Below are 15,447 nucleotides of genomic sequence, written 5' to 3'. Positions count from 1 at the left end.
TTATTGAAAAAAACCCACGCATAAGTGGACCCATGCAGTTCAAACACGTGTTGTTCAAGGGTCAGCTGTACTTGTAATTGGTGTCCTAGGAGTAGAGAGAGGACATGGATCCAAAGTAATATTTTTACAAAATTAACCAAAGATGGCAAGCACAGATCCAAGAAGCTCAAAAAATACCAAGTAGAGTGAATACAAAGAAAACACATTTAGGCACATTATGGTCAAAGTGCTGAAAACTAAATATAAGAAAAAAATCTTAAGGACCAGGTGCAGTAGTTCACGCCTGTAATCCCAACACTTTGGGAGGCTGAGGCAGGCGGATCATTTGAGGTCAGGAGTTTGAGACCAGTCTGGGTAACATGGTGAAATCCCGTCTCTATTAAAAATACAAAAAATTAGCCGGGCATGGTGGTAGGTGCCTGAAATCCCAGCTACTTGGAAGCTGAGGTGGGAGAATTGCTTGAACCCAGGAGGAGGAAGTTGTAGTGAGCCCAGATCATGACAGAGTGAAACTCTGTCTCAAAAAAAAGGAAAAAAAAAATCTTAAAGGAAGCCAGGAAAATAAGTATTACATAAAAATGAACAAAGATAAGAATGACAATAGGAATCTTGACAAAAACTGCAAGCCCACAGATAAAAGTGATACCTTTAAAGTGCTGAAAGAAAAAAATCTGTCAGCTTAGAATTCTGTTATCAGCAAAAATATTTTTCAACAATAAAAGTGAAATAAAGACTTTTTAAGACAAATAGAAGTTGAGAGAATTCATTGCCTGCAGACTTGCACTGCAAGAAGTGATAAATTCTTTAGTGCAAAAGAATATGAAAACCAGATAAATATTTGGATCTACACAAAGGGGTAAGTTTCAGCATCACAGATGTAAAATCTTTTATTTTTTTGTCTCTTTAGAAGATAATCACTATAAGGCAAAAATGGTAACAATGCTTATATGATAGAATGGAATCATTAAAATGCTGAATTTATTCAAAGGCAATAAGAAAAAAGGGAACTAAGATCACATGGAACAATTTAAAAAATAACAAGATGGTAGATTTAATTCCAGGCATAGTGACAATTACAATAAATATAAGTGGTCTACTCGTGGATAAGTTCAAACTAAATGGATGGAAGAAAATATAACATCCTAACACTCATAAAGGAAAGCTGAAGTGGTTACATTAGAACAAGCAATGTTGCTAAGGATAAGGTGAGACATTTCATAATGATAAATGGGTGAATTCATCAAGAAAACAGTTCTAAACAGGTGTGTACCTAATTACAGTTTCAAAATACATGAAGTAAAATCTGCTGTCATTGAAAGGAAAAATACATAAAATCAAAACTACATTTTGAGGCCAGGCACGATGGTTCACACCTGTAATCCTAGCACTTTGGGAGGCCAAGGCTGATGGATTGCTTAAGTTCAAGACCAGCCTGGGAAATGTGGGGAAAACCCATCTCTACAAAAAAATACAAAAATTAGCCAAGCGTGGTGGCTTGTGCCTGTAGTCCCAGTTTACTCACACAGAGCAAGCAAGGCTCAGTCTAAAAACAAAAAAAAAAGATTAAAATGATACAAACTATGTTCCTTGAGCTGAATAGAATTGAACTAGAAATAAATAACAAAGACACCTAGAAAATCCTAAAACATTGGGAAATTAAACAACACACTTCTAAATATCCTCTGGGTCAAAGATAAAATCACAATGATACTATAAAGAAAAAAAAAATCTATCTATCTATCTGTCTATCTATCTCACTATGCCTGGGTTTAAATCTACCATCTTATTTTTTAAATTGTTCCATGTGATCTTAGTTCCTTTTTTTAATGATGGCATGCTATCATATAAACATTGTTACCATTTTTGCCTTAGTGATTATCTTCTAAGGAGACAGATATATATATACATATATGTACACATACTTTTATATATATACATATGTACTTATATATGTATACACATACTTATGTGTATATATACATTATATATATATATATATATATATATTTTTTTTTTTTTTTTCTCTGAGATCCTCTGTGCCACGCTGGAGTGCAGTGGTGTGATCTCAGCTCACTGCAACCTCCACCTCCTGGGTTCAAGTGATTCATCTGCCTCAGCCTTCCGAGTAGCTGGGATTACAGGTGCATGCCACCACACCTGGCTAATTTTTGTATTTTTAATAGAGACTATGTATTTTCAGTAGAGACGTTATAGTTTCACTATGGTGGCCAGGCTGATATCAAACTCCTGGCCTCAAGTGATTCGCCCTTCTCAGCCTCCCAAATTGCTGGGATTGCAGGCGTGAGCCACTGCGTCCAGCCTTGTCCGAAATTTCATTACCAAGTCGATATTAGAAAATATTTTGAACTAATAAGTTAAAATGAAAGCACAACATCTTCATTACCTTTTTTTTTTTTTTTTTTTTTTGAGACAGTTCGCTATTGTTGCCCAGGCTAGAGTGCAACGGTGCAAGCTCAGCTCACTGCAACCTGTGCCTCCCGGGTTCAAGCGATTCTCCTGCCTCAGTCTCCCTAGTAGCTGGAATTACAGGTGGATGCCATTCATGACACCCAGATAATTTTTGTATTTTTAGTAGAGACAGGGTTTCACCATGTTGGTCAAGGCTGGTTTTGAACTGCTGAATTCAGGCAATCCACCCACCTCGGCCTTCCCAAAGTCCTGGGATTACAGGCGTGAGCCACTGCACCTGGCCTCATTACCTTATTTAATCTTAATTACCTCCCAAAGATCCCTTCTCCAAATGCAGTCACATTGGGAGTGAGGGCTTCAAAATATGAATTTGAGGGGAACACAATTCAGTCTGTGGCATACCTTAAGAAGCTAGAGGGGAACAGAATAAACCCAAAGTATGCAGAAGAAGGGAAAAAGTGAAGATGAATAAAATAGAAAAAATATTAATGAAATAAAAGACTTTTCTCTGAAAAGATGAATAAAATGATAACTCTCGCTGGGTGCAGTGGCTCATGCCTGTAATCCAGCACTTTGGGAGGCCAAGGTGGGTGCATCACCTGAGGTCAGAAGTTAGAGACCAGCCTGACCAACATGGTGAAAGCATGTCTCTACTAAAAATACACAAATTAGCCAAATTTTACCAAACATTTAAGGAAGAAATGTTACCAGTTCTACATAAAGTCTTTCAGAAGATAGAAATATCTCTTATCCCAAAGAAAAATCTAAAGAATCTACAAAGTAAGTTGCCACCTTACTGCAACTAAAAAGTTGTAGAGAGTTTAGTGAGGTGTTAGGATACAAGGTCAATATGTAAAGACAGTGTATTTCTATGTCCTAGCCACAAACAATTAGAAGTTAAAATGAAAGTATACCTCACTTCAGCTGATTAAGAACAAAAGAGTATGAATTTTAAAATTAGACTGCTTGGGGCCAGGTGCGGTGGCTCACACCTGTAATCCCACTTTGAGAGGCCAAGGTGGGCAGATTACAAGGTCAGGAACTCGAGACCAGACTCGCCAACATGGTGAAACCCCGTCTTTACTAAAGATATAAAAAATTAGCCAGGCGTGGTGGCGCGCGCCTGTAATCCCAGCTACTCGGGAGGCTGAGGCAGGAGAATCGCTTGAACTCAGGAGGCAGAGGTTGCAGTGAGCCGAGATTGTGCCATTGCACTCCAGCCTGGGAGGCAGGACGAGACTCTTGTCTCGGAAAAAAAAATTAGACTGCTTGGGTATAAATTGGAGCCCAGTCATTAAGTAGATGCATGATTTTTAATAAATTTTTAAATTTCTATGCATTGGTTTTATTGTTTTATAAACAATTGTATAATCACACCTTTGCAGAGTTTGCAAAAAAAACATACACAGAAAGCCTCGATAGCTCAGTGTCTGCCACAGAGCTGGGAGAAACAGATGTGTACTCCCATTTTACAAACACAGGTAGAGGAAGTGCCTTGCCCGAGGCCAGGGTTGAATTCTGCCTTCACCCATTTTGTCAGCAACACACTGGTGGAGAAGAGAGCTCTGGTGGGTGCTGTTCTCAGGCAGGCTCAGAAGTGGGCGGGAACATAGATACAGCTCCCACAGGGCTGTTTCTGCCACAGACATGGACATCTCGCTGCCTAATGAAGTTCTATGCTGTGGTGGCCGCCTCACCTGCATCTTGGGAGAGCCACAAGATTGCAGAGAGGATAGAACAGAGGATCCTGAACTCCAACCCTGTCATGGAAGCTTTTGGTGAGCTTGGGCTCCTTTGCACAGTATCTCAGTCCCATTTCCTCTGGGATTTTCCACCTTCCAGGGAGAGGGGCAGTGCTTTGAGACCCTCTCTTGGGTGGGGTTGGAGGATGAGTGTATCCTTCACTGCCTCAGATCCCCAACCTCTCCCTGGTACTCCTCAGCATCATTCTAACAGAGGTAATGTCGTTCAGTCCTCTTCCTCGCTCCAGCCTAGGCACACATAACAGTCTTGCTGGAGAAGACCTGGTGGCTTAGCTCGTCCAAATTCTGTCCTTCTATCCAGTTTCCTGATGCTTCAATGAAGGGCACTTGTTAAGGGATACAAGGTGATTAGTGTGTGTGTTGGCACTGGAACCCAGATGTGCCTTCCTGTCTAAAGTCAGTAGTGACAGCTGATTGTTTTTGACCTTTCCCTTCAAAGAAAGGTCCCTGACTGCCTAGGCTTGCTCATTCCAATTTCTTGCCAGGAAGTTCTTCTAACTCCCCTGAATCCCACTTGCTAAAGTGTGAGGGCCCATTTTCTAGTCCTGTCCCCTATGACATGAAAACCAACAAAGGGGCCTTTAGGTGACTTGAGCACAGGAACATGACCTCCAGAGACCTGCAGCCACCTTGGCTTATGAGGACTCTGCAAACCCAGGGGAGTGAAATAAACATAGGTGTGATCTGTAGGGAATGCGTGTACGCTGAGGAATAACAACAGCAGTCGCTTTGGGAAGTTCATCCAGCTCCAGCTGAACAGGTAATAGCTGCTGTCGCCCTGGCTAGTGGGAGGACGGGATTGGGGAGGTTGAAAGTGGCTGGGGCAGTATCTGGCCTGGGCCACCCCTCTGGGCAAAAACCCTGCTCCTCCTGGTGCATGCCCTTTACCTCAGGTGTGATCTTTGCACCTGGAGAACTATAGCTCCTCTCCCCTTGGTGAACCCCGGGGCAGTGCGCTTATTCAGGCCTGGGTTCCTCCTGTCTTCTACTCTTGCTCAGGGACTTCTAGCTAAATTGCCACCTCTTTGGACCATATCACTGAGCTTGAAGCTGGGACTTCGACTCCTGTCTTGGGGTAGAGCAAAGTGATGTGCAGAGGCCTTGGCCCTGTCCGCCTGAGCTAGATGCAGGGGAATATTCCAGGACACCCAAGGACATTCTGAGTGGTCCCCACCCCTCAATGCCCATTGGCTAAGTGGAAGAGCTTGGCGGGGAGTTGCCAGGTGGCAGGCAATCTGGCACACCCAAATTGGGCTATGGAATGAATGGGCAACTAACGGGCTCTGGCCTGTGTGTGCCCCAGGGCTCAGCAAATGACTGGAGCCGCAGTCCAGACCTACCTCCTAGAGAAAACTCGAGTGGCCTGCCAGGCTTCCAGTGAGAGGAACTTCCACATATTCTATCAGGTTTGTGCCAAATGGGGCCTACAGCGCCCCAGATGCGGGACAGGGATGGGTCCGTGTTTTTTAACCCCCCACCCCCTAGAATGCTCCATGCCTGGCTCCTTCACCTAGCTTTTGATGGAGCCACCACTTTCTCCTGCAGACTTCACATGCAACACTTCTGCCTCACACTGCACCTTGACTCCCAGCACAGTTGTGGCCTGGGGGGTATGTTTTACCTCCTCCATCAGACCAGAAGGTCCTTGAGGCTGGGACTGTATCTCTAGGGTGGAAGCTGTGTCACTCTTATCATTCTAAGGGCTCTCCTAGAATGGCATCTGTCTCTAGCAGAACAAGGGCTTCCCTAGAGCTGTGCCTTTTCCATCGGACTGGGAGTCCCCCAAGGCATGGATAGGATGTCTCCCTTTCTCTCAGAATCGGAGCATCCTTAGGTGATGGGTATGCCTCCCACGTCAAGACGACGGGCTCCCTGGGCAGGAGTTGTCCTTTTTTCACCAGACTGCAGGTTTCCCTAGAGCAAGGTTCTTTTGCATCAGGTTTGAGGCATCCAGGGCTATGTTTACGGCATCTTTTGCCCCCATACCTGCCCTGGGCTCTCGGAAGGGACCTCTGAGCCTTGTGACGTTGCTACCATCTCTCACTCCTCTTATCCCAACCCCATGCCTATGCAGGCCTGGACTTTTCTCAAACCCCCTACCCCGCCTCCCACCTACCCTTCTCCACAGATTTGCAAAGGAGCCAGTGAGGACGAGAGGCTCCAGTGGCACCTCCCTGAGGGAGCTGCCTTCTCCTGGCTGCCCAACCCAGAGAGGAGCTTAGAAGGTAAGGGGAGCCCCATCTAGCACCTTGCACTGACCCAGCATCACCCACCCACTCTGTACAGAGCCTGCCTCCCTCGCATCTTGCTGCTGCTGACCTCTGCCCCTGAACTTGGATTCTTTTTCAGAGGATTGTTTTGAGGTGACCAGAGAGGCCATGCTCCATTTGGGCATTGACACCCCTACCCAGAACAACATCTTTAAGGTCAGAAGAAAAGCCACGCCACTTATGTTTGGCAGAGATGACAGGCAGCCCCTTTCATAGAGCCTTTCCCTGGACATGGAGTTGGTCTTTCCCTGAGGATCTAGGACTTTGGGCCCCTCTATGCTACCTCCAGGGAATCAGTCACCTCTCTGTTCTGCTGAGGCTGGAGACCAGGTGGTGGGGTGGACGGGGCGTAAGGAACAGTGATGTGTACACAGTGCTAGAGTACAGAATGCAGTAACTGATCCATGGGGGCAGAGAGCAAGGTACTGCATGATCAGAAGAGAGAACTAGTGCTACCGCCTTGCTTGTCTAGTACATTAAAACTTACAAGTCATGTTCACACTTCTCTGCTCACTTAGTTTTTTAAACAGTCCTCTGTGTGTGTTTATTTCCCTTTATGCCTGAGAAAACCAGAGAGGTAAAGTGACGTGCCCAAGGTCGGATACCACTAAGTGGTGATACAGAGTACCAGACATAGTAATTCCAAATTTATACCCTCTCTGTCTTCCCCCAACCCATGCCCCGTTGTCCTCTGGAACATGAGACTGCCCCAGGTGAGCTGGGCTCCTCTCAGTCACACTAGGGGGGCCTCCCTTCTGTCTTTGCTGACAGAGCTGACTGCCTCCTCTCATCTTCCTCACCCTCTAGAGCAGCAGGAGGGGATAGATAGGATGGCCTGGCAGTCAAGACAGGGAGGCCACTTCAGGGAGGTAGCAATGCAGTGGAAAGTGACCCTCCAGATGAGGGCTGCTCAGACACTGCCAGGTAAGAACTTGACAGAAGGACAGCACCTGGGGACAAGCCCAGGATAAGTGGACAACACTGGGAGTCAGGGCAGGAGTGCTTTGGGGGTGGCATGACCCTCTGCCACAGCCCTTCTGCCTGGTGGGCATGGCAGTCTTCTGGAGCAAGTTGTGGCCGGAAGACCCGTAGCACATGGAGGCACCCTGCCTGGGACCATATAGGAATGGTGGGTGGGGTCCCTGTGTCAGGTCTGAGGGTGGTTGGTTTTTTTTGTTTGTTTGTTTGTTTTTTGAGATGGAGTTTTGGTCTCGTTGCCCAGTCTAGAGTGCAGTGGCACAATCTCAGCTCACTGCAACCTCCTCTTCCCGGGTTCAAGTGATTCTCCTACCTCAGCCTCCAAGTAGCTGGGATTACAGGCATGTGCTACCACACCCAGCTAATTGTGTGTGTGTGTGTGTGTATTTTTAGTAGAGATGGAGGTTCACCATATTGGTCAGGCTGGTCTTAAACTTCTGACTTCAAGTGATCCACCTGCCTCAGCCTCCCAAAGTGCTGGGATTACAAGCGTGTGCCACCATGCCTAGCTGGGTCTGAGGGTTTTGAAGTTGCTGGGCCTTGGTGGGGTGAGGGGAGCTTCTGTCTATAGCCCCTGGGGGCTTGTCTGTGTGTAACACTGAGTACAAAGGCAAAGGGGCACCCATCGGACACAGACCAAGGTCACAGTTCCTCCAGCAGGCTGGGCTCTCAGAAGCCTGGCAGTGGGAAAGGGCTCAAGGAAGCAGAGACAAGCCTCCAGCAGGCACACAGAAGCAGCCCTGCCCCCAGTCACCAGTCTATTCCTAGAGAGCAGGGGGCAGAGAGGTAGAGGATGGGCGGGCATGGAGGCCCATGGGCTGCCCCAGGGGACATCTGAAGTCAGCCTGGGTTCTCATCCCATCTTTCCCCTTGGGAAGCACGTGTCCTCAGTCTCATCTCTATCGTAGGCAGTGGCGTAGCACATACCTTACAGGTTGTTGAAAAGATGCAATGAGGCAATGCATGTAACTTGTATAGAATTGTGCCTGGCAGAGATGGGCACACTTGGGCCATGATTGGGAGCTGCCCTTCTGCTGTCGTGATTGTACTCAGCAGAACGGCCCTTCCCAGAGTAGGCCCACGTCATGCCCTCTCCTACTCCTACCCATCCTTCTTTCCCCCAGGTCCTAGCTGGACTGCTGCACCTTGGCAATGTCCACTTTGCTGCCTCCGAGGATGAAGCCCAGCCCTGCCAGCCGATGGGTGATGCCAAGTGTGAGGGTCAGGGTGTGGGATATGGCAGGCCCTGTCAGGAAGGTAGCCAGCATTGCTGGGGTTGGGTGGAAGGCCGGATGGTGAAAATTGGAATCTGATGCCCTTGCTTTTGCCACCCACCATAGGGCCTGGCCCTGGATCATTTACTCCTCACCCTGTCTGGTGAGGCAGACAGTATCGTCCCCATCTTAAAGATGAGAAAATGAGTCAGAGGTTTGTAAAGTGATTTGTCCCATACTTGGCAGCATGGACTGGTACATGAAAGTGCTGGGTTTGAGTTCTGACTGCCGTTTATGGAGTCCCTTGGTGAGTCACTTCACTGATCAGAACTTAGGTTTCTTCTGTCCAGTTGGGCAAGTCATGGTCCCGCTGTGATGACTTCACAGTGCCTCGTGAAGAGGACTGGATGGAGAGTGATTTGCCTAAAGAGGATTTGCCCCTCCCAGACTCTGTCAGGACGGCAGCTTCGCTGCTGGGGCTCCCAGAGGACGTGTTGCTGGAGACGGTGCAGGTTAGAACCATCAGGGCAGGCAGACAGCAGCAGGTGTTCCGGAAGCCCTGCCCCCGAGCCGAGTGTGACACCCGTAGAGACTGCCTGGCCAAATTGATCTATGCGCGGTGAGCAGTTACTCTGGCCCCTGTCCTCCCAACAAGTGCTCTTCCTGTCCGGGGTTGGGCCAGACAACATCAGGCAATAGGCACAGGCCTGGGGTGGGGGATAAGACAGACTGGTTCCTCTCCCTGCTCCTCAAACCCCTGGACACAGCAGGGCACAGCTCCCAGGTTTTCCCCAAGCAGCACCTGCGGCCTCTTTCTGAGTGGGAAAGTTGCTACATTCCTGGCCAGAATTCAGCTCATTATTAAAGTTCAGGAGGCTGCTTTAGCCTCAGCAAGGTGAAGAGAGCCTGCTCAGCTGTCTGCTGGCAAGGCAGGTCCCAAAGGTGATCTAGAGCCTTCGCAGTTCCTGCTTCAGATCCTTGGCTGAATGGGCCTCTCTGTCTCCCTGTGCCTTTGTACATCACCTAGGAGTTTGATAGATTGTGGTAAAGCCAGAGGCTCAGCCCACAGCATGTAGCACAGTGGTGGAGGTGGGGTCCTGGCCTTTTCTGGTAGGTTACATGGGTACCTCCACCCTCTGGCCATGTGGTTAAGGATGATTTCTCACCTTGAGTTCTGAGATTCTTCGGCAGGCATTGTAAGGGCTTCAGGGGCCCAGAATCTTCTGAGATGAGCCAGAATGAGTGTATGTGTGTGCATGTGCACATGAGACGTTGGGCACCTTTCTGGGGAGAGGGTCCCCTGCTTTCGTAAACGCCACAAAGAGCCAAGAGCCTGAGAAGCTCTGCTGGGGGAACCGGATCGTCTGAGTTGAAAACGGTCCAGGGCAGCTGAGGCCACACTAAATCCGTTTCAGCAAGAGACTAGTTACCACTGCCTCAAAGCTAATTTCAGGTCACAATTTGAGGTCAAAGGCTTTTAAAGCCTTTGCCTACAAGTCACTCCAAGATGAGCAGATAAAGTGTGATGAACACAGATAGAGTGAGCTTCTGACCACAGGACATTTGCACAGCCCCTGTTGCAAAAAGAGCCAGTTTATTTACTGAAGTGAAAAAAGTTGCAGAGCAATTACTTTAAGAAAAATTGTGAGGAAGAAACCCCTGTATAGTGTTGTACGTGTCAGCGTCTTGTGTGGTAGTCTCATCTTCTCTGGGCTGGGGCCGGTTCTAGAGCGGAGGATGCCATTGTTGACCTCGGGACTGGGGGCCCACTTGTGCAGAACTACATCGGGGGTATGGTGGGGCCTTGAGCCCTGGGCTCCACAGGTAGAGTTTTGCAGGGGTGTTCAATGAACTCAGTTATTTACAAACCACACCCAGGCCCATCTGCCCCTTCCCAAGACACTAGCTGGGTCTCGAGCTATGTGACTGATGTAGATCCATTCCCTGCCCAGCCTAGGAGCTGAGCTTGTCCTGTGCTCAATCTTCCTAGAAAGACATGCCAGGTTTGTGTGTACCTGGGAACATGCATGCCCATAGCCTGCATCTGTAGTAGGTCAAAACGTGATAGGCCGGAAGCAAGAGGAGAGGATTTGGTCTTTGACCTGTCAGGCTCAGAATACAAGGGCCTCCCAGGGTGTAGCACCCTGATGGGGGGAGCAATTTTACCACCCCTTTGACCCAGCCAGACCCTCTCACCAGAGTCCACTCTCTTCCCCCAACAGGCTGTTTGACTGGCTGGTATCAGTGATCAACAGCAGCATCTGTGCAGACACCGACTCATGGACCACTTTCATAGGTAGCAAGGCCTCACTGTGCTGGGAGCACTCCAGAAAAAGAGCAATAAAGCCCTGGATGGAGAGGCAGGAGCCCTGGGTCCACTGTGTGACTCTGGGCTGTTCCTTTCCCTTTTTTGTCTCCTCTTGCATCTGCCTGCTAGCATAGGGCGAGATCTCTGCATAGGGTGAGATCTCTGCTCTCCTGCATCCACATCTGAGCAGTCCATAACTCTCCAGACAGGCTCAACAGTGCCTTGTCTGAAAGAGCTCTTTTTCTCCCCAGAGACCCAGCTCTAATTGTGGAGAGTAGTGGGGGTTGGGGAAAAGAGCTGGATTAGAAGGGACTGTGGAGGCTGGCACCGTGGCTCACACCTGTAATCCCAACATTTTGGGAGGCCAAAGAGGGAGGATCACTGGAGGCCAGGAGTTGGAGACCAGCCTGGGCGATATAGCAAGATCCCATTTCAAAGAAATTAGCCAGGCATGGTGCTACATGCCTGTAGTCCCAGCTACTCAGGAGACCGAGGTGGGAGGATCACTTCAGCCCAAGAGTTTGAGGCTTCTGTGAGCTGTGATCACACCACTGCACTCCAGCCTGGGCAACAGAGCAAGACCCTATCTTGGGGAAAAAAAAAAATAAAGACTTGGGGGACATGACTGAGGGAGGTCAACACGGTTGTAACTAGGTGGGACAGTCAGTTATAGGAGGAAATAAAGCTTAAAGGTACAAGTGCAGTTTGCTCATGGAATGGTGGAATTCTAGGCACCAAATTGGGCTAGTGAGACTAATGCCCTCCAAACTAGATTTAACACAGAAAATGTTCCCTGGGACCTGGTTTCCTCACAGGAGGTACCTATCAGAACCAGAGGATTCAGACTCAAAAATGGGCCTGATGCTCTGGGCTGTCTTTACACTTCATTTGGGTTTCCTGCTTGCTCTGAGCTCTACAGGGGAATGGGGTGGAGATGGAAGCCACCTTGGGTGGAGGGTAGGGAAGGTATGTTCTGCCCACCACGGGTGTCATGCTCACTCAGCCTGATGACCAGGCTGCCAAGTATAAGGCATTGGCAGGGGCCCAGCCACCCTGGGTTCCCTGGTCCCCTATTCCCCATCTGCTCCCTGCAGTGGCCCCATGGGTTCTCTGCCATCCTCCCAGGCCTGCTGGATGTGTATGGATTTGAGTCATTTCCTGACAACAGTCTGGAACAGTTGTGCATCAACTACGCCAATGAGAAGCTGCAGCAGCACTTTGTGGCTCACTACCTAAGGGCCCAGCAGGTGAGGGATGGGGTGAGCAGGAGGCAGGTCCTTCTTTTGGATCCTCAATCCCTTCCTGACCTTCCAGCCCCAGTCCAGGTTCTGATTAGAAGCCTTTTGTTCCTTCTTATTTTATTTTTAATTGACAAATAATAATTGCACATATGTAGTACAGTGTAATGTCTTGATATACTTTGTTTCTTTGATGCTGTTCTGGCATACGCTGTGGTACTGAGGCCAGCTGTGGATGGCCCGTCAGGACATCAGACCACAGCTGCCTTCTCCCACCCCATCCCACCTTGTTCTTCAGGAGGAATACGCAGTTGAGGGCCTGGAGTGGTCATTCGTCAACTACCAGGACAACCAGCCCTGTTTGGATCTCATTGAGGGAAGCCCCATCAGCATCTGCTCCCTCATAAATGAGGTGGGGAGGTCAGCTAATGAGCCGAGCACCAGAGTTGGCGTTTGGGTTTTCTGGGGCCTTGATGATTATCCTGTTTCCTCTCTGTGCCTCTCTCCTCCCAGTCTGCCAGATAGATCTGCTAACTGCTATATTTCCTCTCTGTTGGGGACACTATGATGCCTGTGTGATGTCTGCTGTCATGGAGGCCACAGGGTGGGGACAGTGAGGGTTGTGGTGAGCCACTCTCATGTTGGCGGCTGACCCCCTGTTCCCATCCCACAGGAATGCCGCCTCAATCGACCAAGCAGTGCAGCCCAGCTCCAGACACGCATTGAGACTGCCCTGGCAGGCAGCCCCTGCCTGGGCCACAATAAGCTCAGCCCGGAGCCCAGCTTCATTGTGGTGCATTATGCGGGGCCTGTGCAGTACCACACAGCAGGCCTGGTGGAGAAGAACAAGGTACGGGTTGGGCCATGCCCTATGGGGCCTGCGAGAAATGAGATGCTGGGTCTTTGCTATGCAGACATAGTAGTTTCCCATTGTGAGTCCTTTCTCTCCTGAACCTCCTCCCAGAATCCAGAATCACCATCTTGGGCCCACCTGTCTGAGGTCTCCACTAATCAAGCATGACCTGCCTGGAGATAACCCATGTTAGACTGGGTCTCCAGGTCTCTGGTTGTCCAGTGGACCTTCTCTTGGACTCGGGCCCTGTCCTACCTGGAAGCCCTGTCATCTGCGGCTTGGGTGGGCAATGGATGGCCCTGGGCAGAAGCTCCACCTGCCCTCACTGCTGCTCTTGCCATTTCCCAATAGGACCCTATCCCACCTGAGCTGACCAGGCTCCTGCAGCAATCCCAGGACCCCCTGCTCATGGGGCTGTTTCCTACTAACCCCAAAGAGAAGACCCAGGAGGAACCCTCTGGCCAGAGCAGGGCCCCTGTGTTGACCGTGGTATCCAAGTTCAAGGTGGGTCTGATGTGCTGATGGGAGGTGCTTGGTTCACTCCACGGTCTCACAAATATTTATTGAGCACCTGCCAGGATCGGTGCTGTTTGTTGGGGATCAGTGGCAAGTCAAGTAGATGTGGTCCCAGTCACCTGGAGTTTATACTTCAGTGTGGAAGACAGAAACAGTAGATAAATAGGCTATCAGGTATAATATGATAGGAAGTCTAGGGGCCTATGGGGGCACTATGCAGCCTCTCACCCCCTGCCAGTGGGGTGCTCATGGGAAGAGGATCAGCTACATGAGCTTCTTTGACCTGGCTCATCCCCAGCTGTCTAGCTTCCTGCTCTAACCCTACCCTCACTCACTTCTCTCACACCGTCTGCTTTCTACCACCTCTCAGTCCTTGCATGTACCGCCCCACCTTCCTGGGATACTCTTGACCACTGCCCCATCAGCTCCACCTCACTCCCATCCTCCATGCCCCTTTTCCTAGTTTAGTCCTTCTCATCCTTCAGACTTTAGCTTTATCACCACCTCCTTGAGGAGGCACCTGGAAAACCAGGTTTGATTAGCACTTTCCTACCTAGCCTCAGACACACCCCCAAGGGTGTTCATCCAACATGTGTGGCCCATTGGACTGAGCTCTGACATGACAGCAGGCAGCCTGTGGCACAGCCTCCAACACACAGGATGAGCTGAGTGATAACAGTTGTTGCTGGACGAATGGCAAGAAGTTTTGAGAGTGCTCTTTTCTAAGAAGATTGCTCTGGGGAGAAGTGGGGAGGGGAAAGAGGAGGAGATTGGATTCAGGGAGACCAGTCAGGGAGGATCACAGGTTTAGAAGGGTCCCTTAAGACAGAGGTGAGGAGCATGGGAAGTCGGGAGAGGAATGTGCTCTGAGCCTGCTCATTGAGAGCCTGCAGCAGTCATCCCTGCACAGGAGATTCTTGGTCTCAGGATCATGGAAGGGCCCGCTGGAGGCATTTGATGTAGTTACTAACCAGAGCCCAGTTGATGGCTCTGGGCAGCCCCTCTCCCTGCCTAACCCCATGGTCTCTCATCTGCAGGCCTCGCTGGAGCAGCTTCTGCAGGTCCTACACAGCACCACGCCCCACTACATTCGCTGCATCAAGCCCAACAGCCAGGGCCAGGCGCAGACCTTCCTCCAAGAGGAGGTAATTAACACCGGGCCAAAGCTGCTTTGCACCAAGCCCCATCTGGCCAAGGCCCTGGAGAGATGAAGGGCAGGACATCTGTTCCAAATGGAGTGAACAGAGGTGGTCTCTCCGGCCAGGCGTGACATGAGAGAGGACCCATCTCCCTTGCTGTGGCAGGGCAGGCATGTATGGTTATGTGGTCTGTGCATAGTAGCCTAGCCAGGGAGGCAAGTTCCAGTGCATCTTGTTTTTTTGAGCCATGTACCCTGATGAGAGACTGAAGCTGCCCAGAGGAATGGGTGTCTTGTGATTAGCTGAAAGTCTGCATCACCATACAGTCCCCGCACAGTGCAGCCATTTCTCACTGGAGGTATCATTTTTTTCTTTCTTTTTTTTTTTTTTGAGACTGAGCCTCACTCTGTCACCCAGGCTGGAGTGCAGTGGTACAATCTCAGCTCACTGCAACTTCCGCCTCCCGGGTTCAAGTGATTCTCCTGCCTCAGTCTCCCAAATAGCTGGAATTACAGGTATGCACCACCACACCCAGCTGATTTTTGTATTTTTAGTAGAGATGGGGTTTCACCATATTAGCCAGGCTGGTCTCGAACTCCTGATCTCAGGTGATCTGCCTGCCTCAGCCTCCCAAAGTGCTGGGATTACAGGCGTGAGCAGCCACCTCACTCAGCCGGTATCATTTTTTGCTAATCTAACGAAAGCACTCTAGCCAGCAGCTGCCCTTTTCTTGGGGTT

The 15,447-nt window shown here is 49.4% G+C and overlaps 1 protein-coding gene across 1 annotated transcript in view; it reads left to right on the top strand.

Annotated features, from left to right (window-relative positions):
* Positions 1-15,447, top strand: part of LOC129017002 (unconventional myosin-XIX-like) — a 38,102-nt gene that overhangs the window by 14,217 nt on the left and 8,438 nt on the right. The window contains 13 exon segments of the mRNA XM_054456950.2: positions 4,076-4,208; positions 4,884-4,953; positions 5,497-5,599; positions 6,322-6,418; positions 6,543-6,619; positions 8,566-8,656; positions 9,103-9,274; positions 10,878-10,951; positions 12,089-12,210; positions 12,500-12,613; positions 12,875-13,051; positions 13,406-13,558; positions 14,608-14,715. Of these exon segments, the coding sequence (XP_054312925.1) occupies positions 4,076-4,208; positions 4,884-4,953; positions 5,497-5,599; positions 6,322-6,418; positions 6,543-6,619; positions 8,566-8,656; positions 9,103-9,274; positions 10,878-10,951; positions 12,089-12,210; positions 12,500-12,613; positions 12,875-13,051; positions 13,406-13,558; positions 14,608-14,715 (1,491 nt within the window).

Source organism: Pongo pygmaeus, chromosome 19 (assembly GCF_028885625.2).
Source record: "Pongo pygmaeus isolate AG05252 chromosome 19, NHGRI_mPonPyg2-v2.0_pri, whole genome shotgun sequence".
NCBI lineage: Eukaryota > Metazoa > Chordata > Mammalia > Primates > Hominidae > Pongo > Pongo pygmaeus.
This window is presented reverse-complemented; position numbering and strand designations above follow the sequence as displayed.